We start from the raw sequence: 26,346 nt of genomic DNA, 5'->3' as shown, positions 1-26,346 counted from the left end.
GCTTTTAGATAAATATATAATTAAAATAAATGTGTGGGCTTCCCTGGTGGCGCAGTGGTTGAGAGTCCGCCTGCCGATGCAGGGGATACGGGTTCGTGCCCCGGTCCGGGAAGATCCCACATGCCGCGGAGCGGCTGGGCCCGTGAGCCATGGCCGCTGAGCCTGCGCATCCGGAAACCGGGGAGACCACAACAGTGAGAGGCCCGCATACCTCAAAAATAAATAAGTAAATGTGTCAGGTGACACACTTGTCTGATATATTCTAGGAAAGTAATCTGCTCTTTCTCCTAAAAGTTCATATTGACCTCATTTAAATGGTCCAAAATTCTGGACCATTAAATGGTCCAATTTTCCTAATTATCTCTCAGACCTAAGTGTCTTCATAGCTTCCTATGTCAACTGTTCACAACTGAGACCCCAGAGATAAACTTGGACATCACAGTAGTGGCAGTCAGCTAATACAAATGTCTGACAATTCTGAGAATGTTTCCCACAGACTAAAGTTCTCTAAAACCACATGTTCACATATAACACCTAAAACCTAAAGTATACATTTGTTAGCCATTTATTTACTGAAAATAACTTACCAAACTTCAGAAATAGCTAATTACTTATGTGTCTTGGGCCTGCACGGGAAAATTCAAGTGTATTTCTGTAAGCACGGGAGAAACAGTAACCACTGAAAAAGAGACAGAGTTTCTGCCATGTTTTTCCCATGGGTAAAGACATTAATCCACAAACTCTGGCAAGGGAATTAGAAATGAACTGATACTTCCATAATTTTTTACTAAAGAGCTAAAACAGGCTAGCTATGACATTGCTGCAGAGGTACAATTTCTTATCTTTCAACTCAAACCATCTGACTGTCAAATTCTCTGTCATTGCCAGAGCCGGCACCTCTCATCTGTTCCTTTGAAGGCATTCTCAGGATAATTTATTATGTTCTTAGTCTACTGCCAAATTGTGACATCCCTGCCTCCACATCATCACTGAATCTGTCTCCATTTGGTCCCATTAGTAATTCTCTGCAATTGGGGTGGTTTATTCTCACTTTAATGTCATAATTTTTTATTTAACTTCTTCCTGTTTATTCCAAAATAATGAGTTCCTTAACTTCCTTCCATGGAAGAGCTGACATCTAAGCAAAGGTTTAAAGAAGATGCAGGAGTTCGCCACAGAGATATGTGGGTTAAGAGTGCTCCAGGAAGAGGAGACAGCCAATGCCAAGGCTGTAGGGTGGGTGCGTGCCAGGCCTGCTCATGGAAGAGCAGTGAGGCCAGTATTGTTGTGGCAGAGTGAGAGAGATGGAGTGCACTACAGTACGAGGTCCAAGAGGTAAAGAGGGGCCGGGTCATGAAAGACTTTGTGAGCAAGAAGTAAAGACTCTTTATTGTTGGTCTACATTCCTTTCCACCTCCCTATAGGGAAATCAGAGATAAAGACAGTGATCTAGAAGCAGAGAGACACAAAGATAAAGACAGACGTAGGGGCTTCCCTGGTGGCGCAGTGGTTGAGAGTCCACCTGCCGATGCAGGGGACACAGGTTCGTGCCCCGGTCCAGGAAGATCCCACATGCCACGGAGCGGCTGGGCCCGTGAGCCATGGCCACTGAGCCTGCGCGTCCAGAGACTGTGCTCCGCAACGGGAGAGGCCACAGCATTGAGAGGCCTGCGTACCACCAAAAAAAAAAAAGACAGATGTAAACAGCCATACGTTCATATACATGTATGTGCATATGTGTAATGGCTTTAGTTAGAATTATATTGAAATTCAACACATTTTTAATGTGCTGTGATGGAAACAGATGCAACAGACATGGTCCTGCTCTTGAAAGATTTATAATTAAAAATATGATTATAACTAAAAATGTAAAAAATAACTTTTAAAAGGTATGAAAATCCATCATTAATGATACACGGAAAGAGCTGTACTCCATATGTTAATCAATAAAGAATGTCTGAAAAATATTCACTCATTCAAAAAATATTTGTTGACCACCCACTATGCTCCCGGCATTATTCCAGATGCTGAAATACAGGAGTGGACTTAAATTCTAGTGGAGGGAGACAGAAAATTAAAAAAAAAAAATATATATATATATATATACATGTAAGAAATAAAGTAATAAAACTTATATATAAAGTGATAAATTCTATGCAAAAAAATATATATATATGTTACCAGTGTGATCAGAAGTCCTCTGAGGAACAAGGCAGTCTGCAGTTTAAAGTAGGGTCTCAACAGGGTGAACTTCACCGAGAAGATATTTCAGCAAAGTTGTAAAGGAAGTGAGGCAGTTGTCACACAGATAAGACGAAGAAGTGTGTTCCAGGCAAAGGGAGTAGCTGGTGTAGGTCAGTAAGGTGGGAGTGTGCCTGGCCTATCTGAGAACAAGGAAGAGCCCAGCGCTTACTCTGCTTCCAGAGTAAGAGGAAGAGATAGGTGAGCAGATTACATAGGCTTTTAAGTTTTTAAGTTTCATGCTGAATGAAACAGGGAGCCATTGCGGGGTTTTGAGCAGGAGTAGCTGACTTAGGTTTAAAAAGAAATTTCTGGCTGCTGTGTTGAGAACAGACTACAGGAGGACAAGAGTGGAGAGCTGGGAGGCTAGTTTAGAAAGGTCATTGCAATAATTTAATGCTCAACGATGGTGCCTCAGACCAGGGTGCTAACAGTGGAAGCAGTATGAAATGGCTGGGTCTGGATATGCTTTTAGGATAGAACCAACAGGATTATTTCATGATAAACTTGATACAGGATGCAAGAGATAAAGGGAAGTCAAGGATAAACCCAAGGTTTCTGTCTTGAGCAACTGGAAGGATGGAGCTGCTACCAACTGGAAGGGGCATTATGCTGGTAGAACAGGTCTGGTGGTGGTGATGAAATGAGGAATTAAGTGTTGGATGTATTAAGTCTGTGATGTCTACCAGACATCCAAGTAGAGATGTTGAATAGGTAGGTGCACATACACGTCTGGAATTCAGGAAAGAGATTTAGGCTGGAGATATAAATTTATTTGGTTTCGGCATGTGGAGAGTATATTAAGCTATGAGGATAGATGAGAATCCATAAAGGAGAAAAGAGAAGCCCCAAGAGTTAAAGTTGCACCAAAATGAAGAAATACATGTAGAGCTGTTACATTCCTAATCCAGAGCTCAGTCAGGAAGCAATCTGTTCATTGGAGAATGAATCTTAGGGCATAGGGGGCCAAAGGAGAACTGGGGAATTTTCCTGTAGAAACACAGCATCATCCCAGATTGGAGACAGATTTGGAGACAAGCCATCCTCGCTGATGGACCTAAGCAGCACACTAGCCACGGAAAAGAGCCAGAGCCAAAGTGGGGTGAAAGAAGAAGGTGCAGCCCCAAATTATGATACAGACTAACCATGGGGCTTTGTGTGATCTCAAAATGAAGATGTGGCTTCACTCAACCTATTCCTACTGCTGCTCTCCACCTAGTTCTTTATAAAACAGCTGGAAAAAAACTGCTTCATTCAAAAATGAAAAGCAGCAAATCAAAACCACAATGAGCTACCACTTCATACCCATTAAAATGACTATTAAAAATAAACAAGAGAGGGCTTCCCTGGTGGTGCAGCGGTTGAGAGTCCGCCTGACGATGCAGGGGACGCGGGTTCGTGCCCCGGTCCGGGAAGATCCCACATGTTGCGGAACGGCTGGGCCCATGAGCCACGGCCGCTGAGCCTGCGCATCCGGAGCCTGTGCTCCGCAACGGGAGAGGCCACAGCAGTGAGAGGCCTGCGTACCGCAAAAATAAATAAATAAATAAATAAACAAGAGAAAATAAAAAGTGTGATGTGGAGAAACTGGAACATTCGTGCATTGCTGGTGGGAATGTAAATTGCTATAGCCACTTTGGAAAATGGTTTGGCAGTTCCTCAAAAGTAAACAGAAAATGAGCACAGGATCCAGCAATTTTGCTCCTATACCCAAAAAACTGAAAGTAGGGACTCAGATACTTGTACACCAATATTCATAGCAGCTTAGGTGTAATGGCAAAACAGCGAAAATAACCCAAATGTCCACCAACTGACAAATGGTAAACAAAATGTGGTATATACATACAGTGGAATATTATTCAGCTATAAAAAGAAATGAAATTATGACACATGCCATAACCTGGATGGACCCTGAACATTATGCTTAGGGAAATAAGCCAGGCACAAAAAGACAAATAGTGTTATGATGCTACTCACGTGAAGCACCCAGAATAGGCAAATTCATAGAGACAGAAAGTAGAAAAGAGTTTACCAAGGGCTGGGGGTGAAGGAGGAATGAGAAGTTATTATGTAATGGATACAGTTTTAATTTGGGATGATGAAAAAGTTATAGAAATAGATAGTGATGATTGTACAACACTGTGAATGAACTTAATGTTACTGAAATGTACATTTAAAAATTATTAAAATGGTAAGTTTATGTATATTTTACCACAATAAAAAAGAATTATCCCAATGAAAAAGAAATAAAAATCAGAAAGGAAACAGCACAGACTCTGTTTAAATACTGGATGGAAAAGGCAGATGAAGAATGGATAACAGAAGTGACATTACCCAAGAAAACTGATGAAAGTTCAAATAAATAATTCTCATAGCCTCAAAAAAATTACAGGAAACATTTCCTCTGATAAAGAAGCTCAAAGAAAAAGAGAATAGAGATCAAAGAAGAGAAAAGAAAAACAGAAAGAGATAAAATCACTCCAAAAAATGCTGGGGAAGGGGGAAATATAAAAATGAAAATTAAATTAAATTAAAAACTTGAGAGGTTAAAGGAATATTGGAATCAACTCAAGCAGAACAAACACAATTGAGAATAGTGTGAAGATCATGGAATCTTGAGGGAAACACACAAAACAAAATAGAAAAGGACAAAGATACACTAATGACTAGAAACATAGATACAGAAGGAAAAGAAAATCCAATGTATACATAATTCAAGTTCCTGAAGAAGAAACAAAAAATTAAAAATATAATTTAAAACCATTCCAAGAATTACAGTGGCCTTACATCTATATATTGAAAAGAAATACCATGATCCGAGAAAAAAAAAATAACAGGATGATAAATTTCAAGGTAACTCCTAGTTTGATCATTTAATTGCAAGACTAAAGAATGACTTATTGGCATCAAGGCAGAAATATCAAGTCATCCATTGGAGGGAGAAATCAGGATATTTCAAGATCTGGAAATAGTCAGACAAAAGACAAAATTCTGAGCAATAGGAAGTGTCTTGAATCTTTTATAACCAGGGAATTTATTCTTCATGTTTAAGGACAATGGGTGGAGATTCTCAAGCATGTAAGAACTCAAGAACTACAGAACTCAATACTCCTGCATGAAAACCAAGGGACAAATCAAAATAAAGAACTGAGGATTGAAGAAGTCAGGTTACAAAGATTAGCAGAAGACATTAAATATAGACCTAAGATTGAACAACTATGTGAATTATAGTTTCAGAATTGCATACTATAAACATTAACAATTCAAAATTATTAACTAACAAAACTCAAAGAGTGGGAGGATGGGGCGAAAGAAACTGAGTTCAATTTCTTGGCTGTCAGCTGAATTCAAGTGATACTATCTAAAGTTGAAACACACAGCTAAGAAAAAAAAAAATTAACCCAATTTAACTTTAGAAAGATCTTTTAGAATTAATAATCCTTGTTGTGAAGATTCATTTATCTAAACATCAGTAGTAACTTGTTTCACCTCAGTTTTTTTAATTAAAATAATAAAGATTACAATTAAAATTTTTGTTAAAAAAACCTCAGCGTAATCTTATCTGTGTCTCAATTTCCACCATCCATCCATTTTCTATTTCAATTTATATATGTGCATATACAGATGTCTAAAATGATCAAATGTATACAATGATTATTTCTGGATAATAACAACTTTTTGTTGATCTTTTCCTTGCATTTTTCCATTTTGTCCTAGTTTGTAAATAACAAATTATTATATTTCACAAAAACAACAAAGTATTTTTAAAAGGCATATAGTCGAATTGGTACTTATTTTAGTAAAGATGAAAACTGCTGTTTTTCACTGACAAACTAAGGGTCCAATTTTCAACTCTTTAAGGCTCGGTTTATTAAAAGTCTTTCAGCTAAAAGAAGATTATTAGTTACTTCCTGACACATCGCTGACCCAAGACTCTTCACCAAATGCCCTAGAATACTCACACTGGATAGCCTCTGTGCCTTTGCCTGTAGGCAACCACTGCCCCTACCCATCAAATCAGACTTCTGTCTGGAGGCTGGTAGGGGAGAGGAGCACAGGAAGGAGGGGAGAAGTGGAACTGCACACAACCCCAGGGCATTTACAGCCATTCCTTCTATTCCTCTAAACTACACTAGAGAAGAGAACAAAGTGACTTGGCACCACATGCTTCTAACTCCCCTGAAGAGGCGGTCTAGTTCTCTGACATCTTTTGATTTCAATATTTTAGCCAATATTCCTGAAATCCTCTAGCTGTTTGTGGATTAAGAGTCTTCTATCCCCACAGGCTTTGAGCTATCTCGGCATGAAACAGCCATCCCCATGCTATTGTTTTCTCTGACAGTGTTGCTGTGCTCATGAGTCGTAACTTTCCTTCCGATTTCCTTTTTCCCTTTGGCTCTGGTACCAAGCCAAATGATCTAAATGGCACTGAGTAAGATGTAGTCTAGATCAGTTTAAAGGATAGAATCTTAAGTCTTAAGGATAGAATCTTAGAGTTGAGGAGAAATCTCCTTACAAAATCTCCTAGGTAACTGAGGGTCCAGAAACACTGGCCTAGTTGTAACATTGGCCTAGTTGTAAAACCGGGAACTTTCTGCCCTACGTTTGTCACAATGGAAGTGAATCTGTCTCAGAACTGAATTGCTACCATTTCCCCCTAAAAAGCACCAGAGCTCCTTGGAGAAAAGGCTGATTCCAGGGCTGGGGTAGGGAAAGTACTTTCTGTTGAAATAGAAAGGAGGGAAGTGCTCAAAGAATGGCAAAATCATATCCAAAGAAGGCAGGAGCCAGCTTGAAGGGACTCTCACTGGCCAATTCTGGGTTAATTTGAGCATCAAAATAAAAAATAAGACAAACGGATTAAAAACTTGGCTGCTTCAACTATATTCTCAGGGTCTGATCTCACCCTCCCTCCCCACTTTCAACTCTCTCTCCTTTATCTCCTGCCCTTTAAGCTCTACGCGTGGAAGCAACGTGCTCCCGGTTTTTTCTCTGCTTCTGGAGGCTGCACATGCTCTACACTGGAGTGAAAGAGTCCAGGTTTTAGTTTTAGGCTTTGGGGTGACCATAGAGAAAGCAGCCTCTTAACTGAGTGAGGTTCTGTGGCACTGAAACTAACCTGACATGGTCCAATGGGATTGTTTATTAAGTTTGAAAGACAAAATGTCTATTTTTGTAGGTAAAACAATTGAATATCAGAAACGTCACATAGCTCAACAGCACGGTCCACCTGAGCTCACAGAAGTTTTACATCAAACTCCTTAGTGCCAAACCTAAAGCTATTTCAGATTGGTTCCCTGTTTTATCCTCTGTGCCTTTTATTTCCTTGGAGGCCTAATGAGGAAAGGTGACTGATGAAGGGGTAGAACACGAGCCTCCCTGATGACGCAGTTTAATGCCGTCTGCATCTCACATCCATCCCCTCCATCAGAAGTACTGTCCTAGGGTGAAGAGAATGCTGGACCAGGAAACCACAGACTAGAATCTAGTCCTGCCTTTCTCATCACCTCGCTGAGGAAAGTTGGAGGAGCTGAAATTTCTCTCAGCCTCTCTTCCTTCATTTGCAAAACAGAGGTTGAATCAAGACTAAGTTATGTCTGATGTCCCTTCCAGTACTAATATTTTGCAGCTCTTTTTTTAATAAGACTTGGGGTGGGCTGGGGTGGGGGGAACAACATGAAAATAAGTACCATATTTATACATGTAGTGGTGTGCTGTATAGAAGGGCACATCCATCAATCAAATAGAGAACGAAGATTAAAGGGAAAAAATTTACTTTATTAGCTGAAACCGGTGGTTTGGTCAAGCTAGAAATAAACTTCTAGACTCCATATTACTTAATATGTTTTATTAATCCATAATATGTCGTTTTATGTGATTTAGCAAGAAAAATATACTTTAGTTGATTTTTTTAAAGCTCTTTTTTTCTTTCTTTTATAAATTGTATGAAAGTTGTTTTAGGTGATTATGAGGACTAATCGTTTGTTCACAAATGTGTGGACTTCAAATCATGAGTCTCTTTTGAGAATCTGTAAGAAAATGTTTTAAAAGCTTCAGCTCTCTGCTACCCAATTATAACAATGCTAAATTTAGTCAGATTTTGGTTTGTCCTTATCTAGACAATGATGACAATCTCTAATTTGGACTTTCCAATATAAGCATTGTTATGAAATCGTCTGTAGTCTAAGATTGCTTAGAAAAGGCAAAAATAACCTTAATTCTTGCAAATCTGTACAATATGCGGCATAAAAAGAAGAAAAGGCTCACTGCATAACAACTCAGTAGAACAGTGAATCTCCTCAAAGCATCCTTCCATGGAGTTACCCAGCCCGAAAAACAATTCTACTTTGCTCAAGAACACTGTTTAAAAACACTGCAACCCCAAGTAAAAATTTTATGAGCAATTCCGGTACAGGCCACACAAGGAACAGAGAAAGTAGTAAGATATTAATATTTAACAGATAAATATAGGTCACATTTACACCATCAAATAATTAGATCATTTGGCTATATTAGGTTTACTTAATCACCTTTATCATTTATTATAGAGGTCCTCCTTATAGCAAAAACTCTAGCCCAAAGTCATAAACTTCACTCTGCAACACCCAAGGAAGCCAATGAGCTCTGGTCTAATGACCAAGTTATTCTTCTTGTCAAGAATGCTCTATGCACATACACCCATGTGCATAAACATTCCCTATGTAGCCAAAGATTTCATTATCAATTTCTGAGACATCATCTTCCATTCTCTCACCTAAAATAAAATTACTTCCCTTTCCATACTCAATCAATAATATATTTTAATGTCTTTTCTCCTCCTGTATCTTATGCTACATCCAAATCTTCATTAAATAATTTGGCCCTTTCTGCCATCAGAGCATGAACACTAACTTATTTAAAAACCAAGGTATGCGGCATGAACTTAAGAGCTACACATTAATATTTCAAGCAGTTGCAGAAAGAATTTCTGTTATGAAAGATGAACTAGACAGCTAGTTAAACATGAAGTCAACATGATGAGGCATCCTTATGTTCCTGTTGGACAGAATTGCTTTGGTAAGTCTTCTTTTCTGTTTTTTTCCTCCCAGGCACAATAGAATTGTCAAGCAGAAGTGTTGTCTTTTATTCTTTTTAAATTTCCATTTCTCTCTCCTCTTTTTCTTTGTACTTGATATCATCACAAGTATAGGTCCATTAGGTGACTTTCAAGACTGGATCCCAGTCAATGAAAGGGTCTCTAATAACTGCTTTGAACATTTAGCAGCCTAACATTTACTATTCTTTCAAACATCCTTCTTTTCTAGAATACTTCTTCTGTTTATGAGGCTTTAAAATTCTATAGCTTTTAGGCCATGCTCCTTATTATGGCCACTTGATTTGAATAAGTAAAAAATAAACCCAAATTTGCTAACACCTAAAAATAACATTAAAAAGTGTTTTAATGCCTAGCTGTACACACTAAATAAAGTAGTATGAATAGGACTATCATTCTTGGTCTTCCACAATCCAGCAGATTCTTTGGAGGCTATGTCAATAGGACAATAGCCACTAGTTTAGGATACAGTTCTAAATGCATCCAAATATAACCTCATTCATTCATTCACTGCATATTTACTGTGCTTCAGCTATGGTGACAGGTACTGGGCTAAGTGCTGCAGGTACAATAGTGAGCCACACAGAAACAGGCCATTGCTCTCCCTGAACTAGAGTCTGTGTGGGAGAGTGACACTAACCAAATAATTGCACTTCTGAATGCATACTTAGAGATAGGTGTGGTTAAGAAAGGGATTCCATGAGAAGTTATTATAAGGAATTTGACTTAGTTTGAGGTCAAGGAAAGCTTTCCTGAAAAAGTGATATTTAAGTAGAAATCTAAAGGATGACTAGTTGTTAATAGGCAGAAGAATTGGTGAGATGGGAATGGGGGGAAAGAAGAGAGGAGGATTCTTCAAAACTGAAGCAAAGCATGCAAAAAGGTCCTATGAGAAGAGGCACATTAGTTTCCTGTTGTTGCTGTAATATAGCACAAATTTAGTGGCTTAAAATAGCACAGATTTATTATCTTACAGTTCTGGAAGTAAGAAGTCCAAGATGGGTCTTATGAAACTAAAACCAAGGGAAAAGTCTGTTCCCTCGCCATTTCCAGCTCCTAGAGGCGCCTGTATTCCTTGGCTTGTGGCCCCTTCCTCCATCTTCAAAAAGCCAGCAGTAGCCAGTCCAATATTTTTCATGATGCTGTCTCTTTGACTCTCTCTTTTCTGTTTCTCTTTTTCACTTAGGAAACTTGGGCCATTCAGATAATCCAGAATAATCTCCTTATTTTGAAGTCCTTAATTTAATCACATCTGCCAAGTTCCCTTTTCCATATAAGGTAACGTATTCACAGGTTCCAGGAATTAGGACTGTGGACATCTCTGGGGAGCCATTATTATACCTACCATGAGAGAGATCCTGTTTCATTTAAAAACTGAAAGAAGGTCAGGGTAGGTAGATGCAGAAAGTGAAGAGAAAAGTAGTATTGGATGAGGCTGGGGGGAAAGGGTGGGGTAAGGACCACACTTACATAACATAAACCATGTCAGGGTTTTGATCTTTATTCTAAGAACACTGAGAAGGTATAGAAGTGGTGAGAGGTTATATTTGATATTTTAAAATACCCCTCTGGCTACTGGGTAGAAAATATATTTTAAAATAGCAGAGGTTCACGAAAAAGATGATGGCAGAGCAAGAGAAGATATTCAGATGATTAAGATTATTACTCAGATTACTGAAGTCATTTCAGGCTTTCACGTTGTAATTGGGTGATTCTATGACTTTGGTTAAATACCTGCCTGGTAGTTCAACCAGGAAGATTAAATGTTACAATGTACAACATGCCATTTATACAGGAACAGTACCAGGCATGATAAACAGTCTTTGTATTATTATACCGTTTCTATTATTAATTACTGTGTATAACTCTATGCTAGTAAATTAGAAAACTTAAGTAATATGGATAATTGTATGGAAAAATAAAAATGATTATACCTAAATACATTTCTATCTTAAGGAGAAATATAAAATGTAATTCAAGAAGTAGAAAACCTGGGTAGATTAAGAACGCTTGTAAACAGTGAGTCAGGAAAGATGATCAGAAAATGAAGTAATGCAGGCACAGGATCCAAATCATGTCGGGCCTTGAAGGCCATCCTAAGGATTCTGGCTTTTACCGTAAGTAAAATGAGAAACGTTTTCAGAGTTTTGAGGAGAGGAATGCCATGGTCTAACTTTGGCATTCAAACTGGTTGATATTTTGAAGAGAGATCGTAGGGGGTAAGCATGGAGGAAGAGAATGCAGCAATAACTCAGAAGACAGTGACTGTGGTTTAGGCTAGGGCAGTAACAGTGAACTGGTGGGGAGTGGCTGCATCTTTGCTATGTTTTGAAGGTTTTCTGATGGATGTGAGAGAAAGAGAGTTGTTAAGGATGACTCCCAGGTGTGGGGCCTGAGTAACCAGAAGGCCGCAGTCGCCGTCGATGGAGACAGAGAGACGGGCTGACTTTGGGAGGTCAGTATCTCAGTTAGGAACATGACAGGGAATTCTACTGGACCTTCCAATGGAGTTGTCAGGTAAGCAGTTGAAAATGAGTTTGGAGTTTGGGGGAGAAGTCTAGGCTGGAGATATAAAGTAAGGAGTCATTGTCAATTCAACAACATTTAAAGCTTCTGAGGCTAGACGAGATCCCAAGGGAGAATGTAGACTAAGCAAAGCTACAAGGACTAGTCCTCCTGAGACACTCAAGTAGTAAAAAGTGGGAAAGAAGATTAAGAATCAGCAAAGAAGGCTGAAATGGAGCAGTTAGTGAGGTAAGGGGAAAACCAAAAAGAATGTGGTGCCCTGGAAGGCCTACCTTTTCCTTCTCTAACATCTATTCATCTTTCAGATCTTGGTCAAGTGATATTTTATTCCCCAGACTTGGTTAGGCGTCTCTCCTAAGTGCCTCCACAGCATCCTGCTCTTCTACTCTTCCTAACTTTTGTCACATTATATTATAATTACCTGTACTTCCTCATCTCCTCTTCTAAGCTGTAACCTTCTTGAGAAGAGAAAGCAAGTTTCTCTCACTTACAGAGTACTCCCAGATTAGCAAAGTGCTTAACACACAAGAACTGCTGAATACAAGTGGTTGAATTGAATTAGTAGAATCAGTACTTATCTTCTGGTTACAGATATGTAACTAGTGCGACAGGAAGGTCTGTTATGATTCTCCACACCACTAGTACCACACACACATTTATTCTGCTTATTTGTCTACGTGACCATTTGGAAATTTTCAGCATTAACTACTTGGTGTGTCTCATGGTTCTGATTCAGGTAGAGGGGGAAGAAGAAGGAAACCAGTGTTTATATGTACATACCAAGCATGCCTTTCATATGTGAGCTCACTTAAGCAGTTAACATTTCTCACAAATTTGGGAAGAAAAGAATAATTAGCTCCATTTTACAAGAGGCAACCAAGGTTAGTTTAGAAATGCTAATCAGCTTGTCTAAGGTCATCCAATAGGTAAGAGCCAGGATTTAAATATCTGTAAAGCCCTTGTTTATGTATCTACCATATATCTACATCTACATTTTATACAATATAGATATAGGTATACAAACTTGCATACAGATATAGAAATATATATAAGCATATATACATATAGTACATAGTATATATAATATAGTATATGTATATAGCAAAATAAAATGGCTATTTTAAACATGCAATTATAAAAATATGTTACTTACTGGAAAGTAGAGAAGCAGAGACCCAAAAAGGATTGTTTCCAACAGGATAAGGCCCGATGCCCTGATGCTCTAAAAACAACAACAAATATAAAAATGTCAATGTAAATTGACATTTCTAGGCATGGAAGAATTTAAGCTCTTGTGACAATGCCTCAAGCAGAACAACATTCTTTGGTGGGGGGAAATAACCAGAAATTGGCTTATATTTCAGACCGGTGGACTTAACTGAAACATGCAATAAGACTGACTATAAAGGTGGTGGTAGACTTAATGATATTGCCAGTGGCTTCACAGAATTTTGTTGTCTAAAATTTGAATCACTGAACTGAGAACACTATTTAGAAGATCCTTCCAATCTAAGAAATTCACAGACACAGAAAGTCTTGCCTGTATTGCTGAAACATCAGCCACAAATGCATTTCTTTTTTTTTTCAAAAAGGATATTCTTTTAATTTGATTTTTTAATTGAAGTATAGGTGATTTACAATATTGTTAGTTTCGGGTGTACAGCAAAGTGATTCAGTTACATATATTTTCAGATTTTCCATTACAGGTTATTACAAGATAGTAACTATAGTTCCCTGTGTTACACAGTAAATCCTTGCTGCTTGTCTATTTTATGTATAGTAGTATGTACCTGTTAACTCCATACTCCTAATTTATCTCTCCCCCTCCTCCCTTTCCCACTTTGGTAACCATAAGTTTGTTTTCTATCTGTGAGTTTGTTTTGTATATAGATTCATTTGTATTATTTTTTAGATTCCACATATAAGTAATATCATATATTTGTCTTTCTATGACTTACGCCACTTAGTATGATAATCTCTAGGTCCATCCATGTTGCTGCAAATGGCAACATTTCAATCTTTTTTATGGTCAAGTAATATTCCATTGTATATATACTACATCTTCTTAAACTAATTGTCTGTTGATGGGCACTTGGGTTGTTTCCATGTCTTGGCTATTGTAAATAGCGCTCCTATAAACATTGGGGTGCATATATCTTTTTGAATTAGTTTCTTTTCTGGATACATGTCCAGAAGTGGGATTGCTGGATCATGTGGTAGCTCTATTTTTAGTTTAAGGAACCTTGATACTGTTTTCCGTAGTGGCTGCATCAATTTATATTCCCACCAACAGTGTAGGAAGATTCCCTTTTCTCCACACCCTCTCCAGCATTTGTTCCTTGTAGACTTTCTGATGATGGCCATTCTGACTAGTGTGAGGTGAGACTTCCACAAATGCATTTCTGAATGTTACCCCTAAGCCATTTCACAAATACCTGAGCAATGGTTTCAGTGGATAAAACAAAAATACGTACAAGGTCTTAGCAAATCAGTGGTACATCTCGCACCATGTCAAAACATCGTTCCCAAAACTCAGTAACAGAGCTTCACTATTTAAATAACATAAATCACATTTAAAAACAGAGGTATCTCACTTTATGAAATGCCTAAATTATTAACTCAAAATTCAAAAGAATAAGTTGATTTTCAAATAAGCTTCCTGATTATTTAAAGTTTGCTAAGCATAAATATATTCAATAATCTTAAGATATTTTGTTAGACTCAAAATAGTATTCTCTTCCCAAAGCAAAATGCTTAGAGCTGTGACAAGAAATGAAAGACCAAACTATCAATTTTATTTAGAATAATAAATTTTGCTTTGATGAGTTCAAATATCAATATAGAGTAAACACATCGGTTAAGAATACAAACACAAAAACAGGTCCTTCTAGAACACCTGTGTTTTCACTCAATGCAACGTAAAATGTATACAAAAATTACACCTGATGTAAATATGATATCTTAACAGGGAAATACTTTTAAGTAGTTCAATTAATTTTGCAACCACAAAAAGGCAGTGAAATGCTAAACCACAAGTCCATTACATTAAAAACGAAAACAGTGTCAGATAACTGGACAGCCAGGGAAAATTCTAATTCCTCTTGAAAACACTGTGAGGACACAGAGGAATACTTTGTGTAATCCGTCAAAACAACTCAGGGTCTTCATTAATCTAAGAATTTGGGAACAGAGAAACAAGTTTAGTCAGTGAACAGACTTGATTATTCGAGTGGCTTCTCCCTTTTGGTCATTATTTTAGCTAGCAGATGCTCTTAGTGAAAAGAAAACTTCTATCAGCAAGACTTTAAATGGGTTTTGGCTGGCAGAATTTCCAACACGGCAAATTACATTCATACCTAATTATGAATACTCCATAGTTTAGTTTTTAAACTTTCTCCAAAATGACACTAATTTAGGGTGAGTCCAAAATATAATGCAAGACTGCTTATAAAAAAAAGTCTATGCAATATTGTTTGAAAACAAGGGATATAAAAAGAAGCTGCAAGGCTTAATGGAAAAGACAGACTTTGCAGTTAACGTCATCTCAGTTTGAATTATGAAACAACCACTTTAGTTAGGTGACCTTGAACTTCAATGGCCTCACTTGTAAAATGGGTATCCTCATCTTTGCCTTATTAAACCTGACATCTTTGATAAAATATAAAGTATATAAAAATGGCTGGCATCTTGCCTGATATGTAATAAGTAGGTATGCATTCCTTAAGGTAGAAAACAGCAGCAGGATCATGAATTTGAAAACCACAGAGGTATATGTAAGTAGCTGTGAACATTTTTTTAAAGTTTGGGGTCCAAAATGACCCCAGAGGAGCAAAAGCCTGGTGGTAGGGAACACAGAAGTTCTTTGTTTTGGGCCACTGGGCTCTTAGCTATGTTACAACCATCACTACCACATAAAAACAGTTGTAGTGGTACATGCTGTTACATATTCTCAGAGCAAATAATCTGTCTCCTTTTCATTTGGACATGCTGAACTCTTAATACCTCACTGCCTTCCTCCTGGTTGAGTAGAGGAGCCCCATGATTTCAAATTATAAACTGGAACTCCGACAAATGGTTCCATAACCAAATGTAAGCCCTGTTCAAAATTTGTGCATTTTCTTTCAAAATGTGCTTGGGCTGAGTTGGCTCATGGCCTCACAGAATGAGCAGGTACCTAATAGGTGGGACTTCAGGGACAAAGAAGAAATCTCATGCTCTCTAAAACATTTCCACATTGTCTTATTGGTACTGGAAGTTCTTTTAACTGGAACAAAGCGTTCTATTTTGTACTTGGTGCTAACAATTAATATACGTGTTGTAAGTAATACACTGACTTACGTTAAAAGTGAAGGATAGGAATCCTTTCCTTAAGGTCTAAGTGATAGGATGAGAAAGGAGAGAGGAGGGTTTGAAAAATAAAAATGGACGAAAGAGATAATGCACAAAATAATAGAGACCAAGAAAAAAATTTCATCTCCTTCACAGTTTTGCCTGAGATAGAAATGGTGGTATGGAACTCTTTTTAACCAGAGCTGCAAACTGGCAAACCGTTGAAAAACTTTCTTGAAAAATGATCAACAATACGAAGTATGGTACTATTTATATAAAACACATACACACAAAGCAACACCATATGTTTTCTGTGTGTGTGTGTGTGTCTGTATGTGTGTATATATATATATATATATACATATAAAATATCAAATCCAGGTCTGGAGGATATATACCAAACTGATAACAATGTATTTTATTTCCTGGAGAAGTAGATTTGAGGACAGATCAACTTATCTGGAAATACTTTACTTTCTTTGGAGATGTAGTCATATACTGCTGTGTAACATACATTTTAATAATTAAATAAATAAAATTAAAGAAAAATCATCTAAGATGTGTCAACTCAACTATTAGAAAATTCCACCATTAGGTATCACAATATGCAAAGAATTCTAAACAAAGCCCTTCCTAACTAATATCTACTTAATAAATTTTATTCAGTACTGACAACATGCATAAAATGATCAATGTATGTATGACACTTATAGGTGAATATAAACCTGGGGGAGCTACTGACCCTAATTCTCTGGCTTAGACTCATACAGCCTAATAAATATCATTCCAGAGTCTACAAAAGAGGAGAGCAGATTCTACTCAAGAGGAGAGCAGATTCTACCTCACTCCACTCCATCCCGCTTTCCCCGGTTCTTAAACTTTCAGAACTGACTTACGAGGTAATTACAGCAGCCAGATATCAAACCTGTAGACAAAAGAGAAGGGCTAATCTTACTACACCAATTTTATAAAATTATGTCAAAGTCAGCATCTAAATTCCATAATCTCCAGATGTAAAGTACAGAGGCATAAGATGAAGCACAGCTTGTCACAGAATTTGCCTAGGATTTGCCTAGGATGTAAGCACCTAAAGGAAGCTAACTTACTGGAAGTAATAAGATGATAAGAACGCTAAAGTCTGAACTTCTAAACATAATTAAAATAGTTTGTCATTATTTTCTTGATCCTATAGGGACTAACTACTTCATTTATATTTTTTAAACATTTTTCACCACTGGGGAAATTAATGTATATCTTGCTAAAACAGTGTAGCTATTTTTGAAGCCAGCTGATATCTTCAGCCTTGCAGCAATTAAAGTTTCTTTCTATTACAAAAGGAACCTCTGAGCCTGAAGACATTTTTATACAGCTGGATCTCAGCATGTACGATGAAAATATACGAAAGCAAGAGAATCAGATTCTGAAAAGAGTGAACTAGCGTAGGTTTGGATGACAAACCAGGACTCTGTAACTCTACAGCATTTACGAAAAGAATTTGCCGTTCTGGCAGAACATTCTCATGAGCTGCACTTTTTCTTTTAATTCTTCTATTTCTGTAGAGAAAACCATGGACAGAGAGATTACAAATGAAACCCGACAACCACCTGATGAAATAATTACACAACAATATATTGGAGGCAAGATGTCCTGAAAAGAATCCTGACATTGAGAGGTAAGAGGATACTATTTTCAATAATTTTATTTACAATTATATAAAGGGATGAGAATAGACTCATCCAGTTTGACAGACTACATAAAATCAGTTTGTCTAGAGATGATCTGTGATGACACACTGAAAAACCAATCAGATTTAGAAAAATGTGTCAAGGAACAATTGCTCAAAATGTGGTTAGTTAAAAATCAATAACAGGTTTTCAGAAGAATTCTCAGCAGTAAAAAAGGTATAAAAAAGCAGAATATGGTCAGGACAGAGATTCCCAAAGTGAAGTATAAATAACTCAGAGAATTATAAATTTGTGGAATGAACACATGGGCTTTATATGCAGACAGTTCAGAATCTCAGCATTGGCGGCTCACTAGCAGTGTGACCCTGGGCAAGGTGCCTGACCTTCTGAGCTTCATTTTCTTCATTTATAAAATGGGTGTAATAATGCCCACCATGAAGTGCTGCTGTAAAGATTAGTAATCATGCTGCCCGGCACAGAGCAGGCTCTCAGTCAATGGACATGGACAATCTTTCATGGGCAGAAAGATGAGGTGGTGTCAACATATCTAAGCTCACTCAGCCAACGAGTAACAGAACAAGGTCCCATCATCCACCGCTGCTGGTCCCAAGTCAGGGCGATTTCCTCTGTACACCCAATCTGTCCCTCAGTCACCTTCTTACCCAAAGGAACAGAAATGAATGTAATACTACAATAAAAAAATATGTAGCATTATTAGAGTATTTAAAAATAAACTACAACTAAGGAATTTGGTTCAGATATTAGTTTTTAAAGTTGCTAGTCAATTTAGGGCTTCCCTGGTGGCGCAGTGGTTAAGAATCCGCCTGCCAATGCAGGGGACACGGGTTCAAGCCCTGGTCCGGGAAAATCCCACATGCCGCGGAGCAACAAAGCCCGTGCACCACAACTACTGAAGCCCGCGCGCCTAAAGCCCGTACTCTGCAACAAGAGAAGCCACCGCAATGAGAAGCCCTTGCACTGCAACAAAGAGCAGCCTCCGCAAGCCGTAACTAGAGAAAGCCCGCGCGGGCAACGAAGACCCAACTCAGCCAAAAATGAATAAAATAAAATAATTAATTAATTAATAATAAAAAAAAGGTTGCTAGTCGATTTAAAATTCCTGACAGTTTTATGTAAAACACTGAAACAAATTGTCACATGGCCTTAATTAGGAATTCTTTTAAATTTCTAAGACTTCATAAGAAAGCTCATTTTTGTATGACATGGTAATTTGCAATGGTGTTGTTTAAGACCTTTTAGAAAAATAAGTTTATCCAAAAATAAAATTCAGAGTAACGTATACATAGTTTCATATTCTTTAAAACAGTACAGCACACTAAGAAAAAAGTCAATGATATTTTATATATGTGAAATAAAAAACAACCAGTCATTCATTGTTAGTTATGGTTCACCATGCATTGCTGGGCAGAAACGTCTCCTGGTTGCTTTGCAGGATTTCGTGAGATGCTTGCCTTGCTCCCCCTTTGCTTTGTTTCAGATGATGTGGACACCTAGAAGTGTCTCATCTTTTAGGAGTTCAGTGCCTGATTTTATAACTCAAAGTGGTTGACTCTCACTGCTGTTGCAGAGATGCAGAATAACTAGAATGCATGAGAAGGAACATTTTGGATCACCTTTACTCAGCCAGGGTCACCTGTCTGTGCTTATGACCAAAGCAACTTAAATGTCAAAGCACTTCCTATTAGACTTTGTCATTCCCACACTCAGCCTCCCCAGCAAGATGCCACTGGAATGCATTCCCAAAATGCAGACGATTATGTCCTGATTTGTCCTCATTTTTCCCACAGCTTCTTTACAAAAATAGCTGCTACTTCTCTATAATCTATTTGCAACCTCCTATTCCCTTTTTTTCAATACTAATAAATAGAGTAATTCATACTCTATTCATGGAGATGAATTCTCTTAAGTGTCAAAAAAGCACACCGAAGTGAATGGTACAGACTAAGATATTACAAAAAGAATCTTGCCTTGAGAAGGATTACTTAAGTAAAGTGGCATGAAATTATTGAAACAGAATATGTCATTTGCTTATTCTATTATTGATTAAAACCTATTGAGAGGGCTTCCCTGGTGGCGCAGTGGTTGAGAGCCTGCCTGCCGATGCAGGGGACGTGGGTTCGTGCCCCGGTCTGGGAAGATCCCACATGCAGCGGAGCGGCTGGGCCCGTGAGCCATGGCCGCTGAGCCTGCGCATCAGGAGCCTGCGCTCCGCAGCGGGAGAGGCCACAACAGTGAGAGGCCCGCGTACCACAAAAAAAAAAAAAAAAAAGCTATTGAGAGTAATGGATATATTTTCAAATAAAAAGTAGATCACTGAAAAAACAAATTCCCCCTCATGAAAATGGAATGGAATGATAATAATTAAAACATAAAGTATTAAGTACTTTGAAAATTTGATATTAATGAGACAAAACACTTTGCTTACTTTTTCAAAAATCAATCTTAGTTACACTGAGGTAAACTCAAATATCATCTAGTCTGACACCAATCATTTTTTTAAACAAGTATATTTTATTCCCAGAGAAATTCAAGAGATGACATTTTTTGCTCAGTTTCACCTGATTGCTAAGTAGCAACAAATCTAAGCAATCTTTCTTCATCATTTGAACTTTCTAATCTCAGAATTTTTTTTTCATTTGGTATGTTGAACACTGTGATCTGTAAGGTGACTACTTTAAAATACTACCGCTCACACATAGGCAATAGGGCCCATTAGATGTTAGCTGGACAACATCAACTCTCCTCAGGCTTCTTAAGTGGGGAAAAAAATGTGAGAACAGAAACAGAATTGCTTAGAACTGTTAAGCTTGTCTTTAACACATTGTCTGTCTTCTATAGCATGTTTGGAAGTGCATGGAATGACTAGACAGAGTGTAAAATGAAGAGATATTTCATACTGTGTCTGATATTTGGAGATAGTCTAACAAAAAGTTCCATTCGGATAAGACATTTACAAATGTACAAAGAAATATGATGAGCATTTTGGTGGATAAACAAATAGATGATTTAATGAGGTGTAAGAGATGCCCCCTACTTGCAAGAAGAGTAAGCGATTCAGAAATTTAAAATAGCAGTATTATATCTGACAGGCAAAAACAAAGGTAGACTATAAAGGGTTGTGGGAGAATGACTGCTACTTAGATGCAAAGATGATGGAAACAGGAATTCGAAATTCTATCTCTAAAATAGTATAAAAATTTCTAGATTAGATGGAGTAAATTGGATTCTGATTTTTGTCAAACTTTGGTGCACTAAGAAGATCTGTTAAATGGGTATTATGAAATTCAGTTCACATGGAGTGTATCACTCTTAAACTTGTTTAGCAAAAGACAAAGTGGAAAAAATGGGAGTCATATTAATTAACATCCTGTTTACATTGTGACTGTCAATTCTAACCATTTGTTCACTAAATTCTGCTACTTCAGTTAGTCTTAATGTTTATTAGCAAGTCATAACATATTTGCAATTAATTATCTTGATATTTTAAAGTTTTATATTTTATATTATGAACATGGTTCAGGAAAGATTTTCAAATAATAAATTCATGTTTTAATTAGAAATAGATGCTCTTTAATATAGAATACAAAAAGGTCACACTAACTGAGGGTTATTTTAATTAGTCTTCTCTCTTCTCTTTGTTGGATCCTACTTAGTTATTCTTTGCTCTAAAATATATTATACAAATGCATTTGAATTAGACTATCAAATCAAAAAGATACAAGAGAAATAATTAAGTACAAGCCGAAATTTGACAGTAGAGAATCACCGAAAAGTTAAAACAATGTTATAAAACCAAAATTTAGAAAAAAGTTTTACAATGTAATAGATTTTTTTTTTTTTTTTTTTTTTGCTGTATGTGGGCCTCTCACTGTTGTGGCCTCTCCTGTTGTGGAGCACAGGCTCCGGACGCACAGGCCCAGCGGCCATGGCTCACGGGCCCAGCCGCTCCGCGACATGTGGGATCTTCCCGGACCGGGGCACGAACCCGCGTCCCCTGCATCGGCAGGCAGACCCTCAACCACTGCGCCACCAGGGAAGCCCTGTAATAGATTTTTTAAAAAGCAATTGTGTTTAACCTCATTGAAAGATGAACTATTACTAAAGTAGTTTTCTATAAATAATATTTGAAGCTTTTTAAAGTAATGACTCCAAATCTGTATCTTCAGCCTAAGCCTCTTTCTGGAGCTCCAGCGCCATATTTTCAGTTGGCTATAAAACAGTTCTACCTGAATGACCCACAGGCACCTCAAACTCAAGATTTCAAAAACTAAATTTTTCCATTTTGCAATCTGCTTTTCTCTTCATGTTTCCCATCCTGGTTAATGGTAATCAATTGCCTATTTTGTAGTCAAACTATCTAAAATCTACATCTATAGGCTAGAAATAAAAGTGGATTTTACGAAATATTCCTAGTTTTACTTTTGGTATTTTCCAGAACCCCCTCCAAATTTTGTTGACCAACTGTTTCCCTGAGTAAATGAGTGAGAAGGTAATGCGTGCTGATGCACATTCAAGTGGAGAGAAAATCCTTCACTTTTAATCCATGGGCTCCTCTTCAACTTAGAGGATAAGTTAAACGGTCAAAATCTTAATAAGAGGAGGTAGGAGGGAGAAGGAGAGAGGAGGGACATAGAAGAAACTGTCAACGTACGATCAATTCTTGGATGGGGCGGGGGGGGGGCGGCGCACAGACACCTGCCTCTGTATTCACTCTTGTCTTCATCTCCATTACTTCAATCAATTCTGTCATCTCAGCCAGGCCTGCCCTCTTCAAGTTAGGCATACATTTCAAAGGAATTTCCTTATTTCTCCTAATCCCCAACTTCTAATTTCTTCCATGCCTTAATTTTACCCACCTTCTTTAAATAAAAGGGATACAATAAATGCCAAGTAGGGTGTTAGTGATTCATAGTAGTTTAATGGTTGCTCCTCCAGGTAGGACTTGGAAGACAAAGTAGACGGCCAACACTTAAAACCTAAAGGCAAAGACCTTGAACTCTGAAAGTTAAAAGCAAGGCTATCAGCACAGTGGGCCTCTTGGTGCCCCCAAACCTCACTGTCTATGACAGTTTCCTCAGAGACTGTTCCTATATGGAAGCAAACCAAGGTATCTACATTCAATCAGAAACTGGAATGCAGAGGCTCCTTTTAGGAATAAGAGGGACCCCATCATCCTCATCTTCTGTTGAAGATTTTTTAAAGAAGAAATTCATATTTCAAAAACGTCTTTTCTTCCCAGTTGCGCATTTAAATTCCATTGAGTCAGTCTATCTGACCAAAACTACACACATCTGTGTCTCAGAAAATCCCCTAAGCCTTTGTTGAGGACAAGCTAAGCGAGTAGGTTTGCTTCCCTTTATTCTTTCTGTCTTTGTAGCAGAAGTTTGTATAATAAGGAAGGTGCCTCTGAAATCCAGCTTTCATCATGTGACAGGTTTCACGACATGCTGTGCAGGTGTGATTTCAAGGTCCAGAAGAGCGGCTTCCTTCCGCCCCCAGGAATATACTCCACTTACTATGGTTTTCTCTTTGTTTCTTTTTTGACCACATCTTTAAGACCATGAAGGAAGTAGAAATGCATAAATTCTGGGAATGAAAAAGCCAACTCTGGGGAAAGGGAGTAAATCCACAACCACTGTACTGGGTAAAACAGAGACCTGAAATTGTACCTAGTATTGCTAATTTGCTCATTCAGTGCCATTTTTCCCAAAGACACCTCTGACTTTAACAAAATGTTGATAATAAAAGTGGTAATAAGTAACAACAGTGACAACATTATGTAACAAATGATGACAGTCGAATTTTTGTGCCAGCCATTATCCTAGGCACTTTATATTAATTAATCCTCACAAAAACATTTAACCCTCATGACAAATAGTAGGTACTATTATTATCCCCACTTTATAAATGAGGAGGCTGAGGTTTAAAGAGGATAAAAAACTTGCCCAGGGAAATCGACAGAACTGACATTATATAATGGTATCACTCAACCTTGCCCCTATCACTTTCAAAATCCAACTTTTAAAGCTGTCATTTAAAATAGCATTGGATAGCAGCTCCTGAAGCAACCTTTACTAACCTCCACTGAAATATAAAGACACATATGAAATGGAAAATCACAGCCCTGCTGTGAACAGGAAATTCAAAGCAGAAATACAAATTGAAATAAAAATGAGAAAAAAGTACTCACTCTCACAAGTAACTGGGAAATGTAAATTTAAAATATATCATTTTTAATCCATTAGATTCAAAAAGTTAAAAACATTGATAATATCAATTACTGGTTAGAATGCTAGAAAATGGACACTTTCATGCTGATAGAAATATAAAATGATGAAGCCTTTGATTAAGCAGTTTTGAAGTATCTATCAAAATTTTAGATACTTCACATCAACTCACATCAACTTGGCTCACATCAACTCATTCCTCAGGTCTTACTTTCACTGACTTTTCACACAATATAGGGCTTTTTTAAGTGTCTTCACTGTAACACATCAGGCAGTAGACACAGCAGTTTCATAGAACTACCCAAACTGGGTAAGTTTCCATGTTCTATGCTCATCACACAGAGTGCCTCCATGAGTGGAACACTTATCACAACTGAAATTAATGTGGAAAGCAACATTCATCCTAACAGAAAGAACATCTATAGTGGTGAGGAAGGAATTCTTCTTAAGTAGGCAAATGATAAGGACGCCTGATGGCAACCGTGGGATTTTACATGATTCCAGAATTTCTGTCAAATACAATGAGCTATAAAGACTGGAAATGAGACAATGAGACAACACTGTGATCTGGCAGGAAGTTGCCCCAAGGAAGTAATCTGAATCACACACAAGATTTAGTTATAAGAATGTTTCAAATCCAAAAATGGGCAGAAGACCTAAATAGACATTTCTCCAAAGAATATATACAGATTGCCAACAAACACAGGAAAGGATGCCCAACGTCACTAATCATTAGAGAAATGCAAATCAAAACTACAATGAGGTATCACCTCACACCGGTCAGAATGGCCATCTTTAAAAAATCTACAAACAATAAATGCTGGAGAGGGTGTGGAGAAAAGGGAACCCTCTTGCACTGTTGGTGGGAATGTAAGTTGATACAGCCATTATGGAGAACAGTATGGAGGTTCCTTAAAAAACTAAAACTAGAACTACCATATGATCCAGCAATCCCACTACTGGGCATATACCCTGAGAAAACCATAATTCAAAGAGTCATGTACCACAATTTTCATTGCAGCTCTATTTACAATAGCCAGGACATGGAAGCAACCTAAGTGTCTACTGACAGATGAATGGATAAAGATATGGCACATATATACAATGGAATATTAGCCATAAAAAGAAATGAAATTGAGTTATTTGTAGTGAGGTGGATGGAACTAGAGTCTATCATACAGAGTGAAGTAAGTCAGAAAGAGAAAAACAAATACCATATGCTAACACATATATATGGACTCTAAAAAAAAAAAAAGGTTCCGATGAACCTAGGGGCAGGACAGGAATAAAGACGCAGACGTAGAGAATGGCCTTGAGGACACGGGGAGGGGGAAGGGTAATCTGGGACGAAGTGAGAGAGTGGCATGGACATATATACACTACCAAATGTAAAACAGATAGCTAGTGGGAAGCAGCCGCATAGCACAGGGAGATCAGCTCGGTGCTTTGTGACCACCTAGAGGGGTGGGACAGGGAGGGTGGGAGGGAGGGAGATGCAAGAGGGAGGGGATATGGGGTTATATGTATACATATAGCTGATTCACTTTGTTATACAGCAGAAACTAACATAATATTGTAAAGCAAGTATACTCCAATAAAGATGTTTAAAAAAATGTAAAAAAAGAAAAAAAACGACTGTTTCACATACAGTATTATTTATATCGGGACAAAATTAGGGGCAATCCACATCCCAAAAACTTGACAAATGGTAAAATGAATTATAATATACTCTATAGTATAATAATATTATGTCATAAAATTCAAGGTTTGGGGGCATATTTAATGACAAAAGAGTATAAGATTATAATTTATATATATGAAAATAATTTTCTACTAAATGTTTAGAAAACTAAATTGCGGACTTATAGGTAATTTTTACATTATTACTTAAAATTTTCAGTCTTTTCCAAACTCTGTAAAATATATTGCTTTTACAATACAGAACAGTTTAAAACTCTAATCTCACAGAAAGGTTGAAAAGATTAAAATTATAAAAAGATACCTTCTAAAATTGTTAAAATTAAAGAGACTGACAATACCAAACGTGGAGCGGATTTAGAGCAAGGGGAATTTCCATACATTGCTAATGGGAATATAAAATGGGAATATAAAATACAATAACAACCACTTTGGAAAATGGTTTGGCAGCATCTTATGAACGTTAAAAACACATCTGCCCTATGACCAAGCAATTCTAATCGTAGGTGAAAGAAAAACATTTGAT

The 26,346-nt window shown here is 37.5% G+C and overlaps 1 protein-coding gene across 1 annotated transcript in view; it reads right to left on the bottom strand.

Annotated features, from left to right (window-relative positions):
- The window catches only part of GPR158 (G protein-coupled receptor 158), a 321,228-nt gene that overhangs the window by 87,452 nt on the left and 207,430 nt on the right, over positions 1-26,346 (bottom strand). The window contains exon 5 of the mRNA XM_060161767.1: positions 13,014-13,082. Within this exon, the coding sequence (XP_060017750.1) occupies positions 13,014-13,082 (69 nt within the window). The remainder of the gene's footprint in view (positions 1-13,013; positions 13,083-26,346) is intronic.

Source organism: Lagenorhynchus albirostris, chromosome 1 (assembly GCF_949774975.1).
Source record: "Lagenorhynchus albirostris chromosome 1, mLagAlb1.1, whole genome shotgun sequence".
Classification (NCBI taxonomy): domain Eukaryota; kingdom Metazoa; phylum Chordata; class Mammalia; order Artiodactyla; family Delphinidae; genus Lagenorhynchus; species Lagenorhynchus albirostris.
The sequence above is the reverse complement of the archived record's forward strand: the minus strand, read 5'-3'. Positions and strand labels throughout refer to the sequence as shown.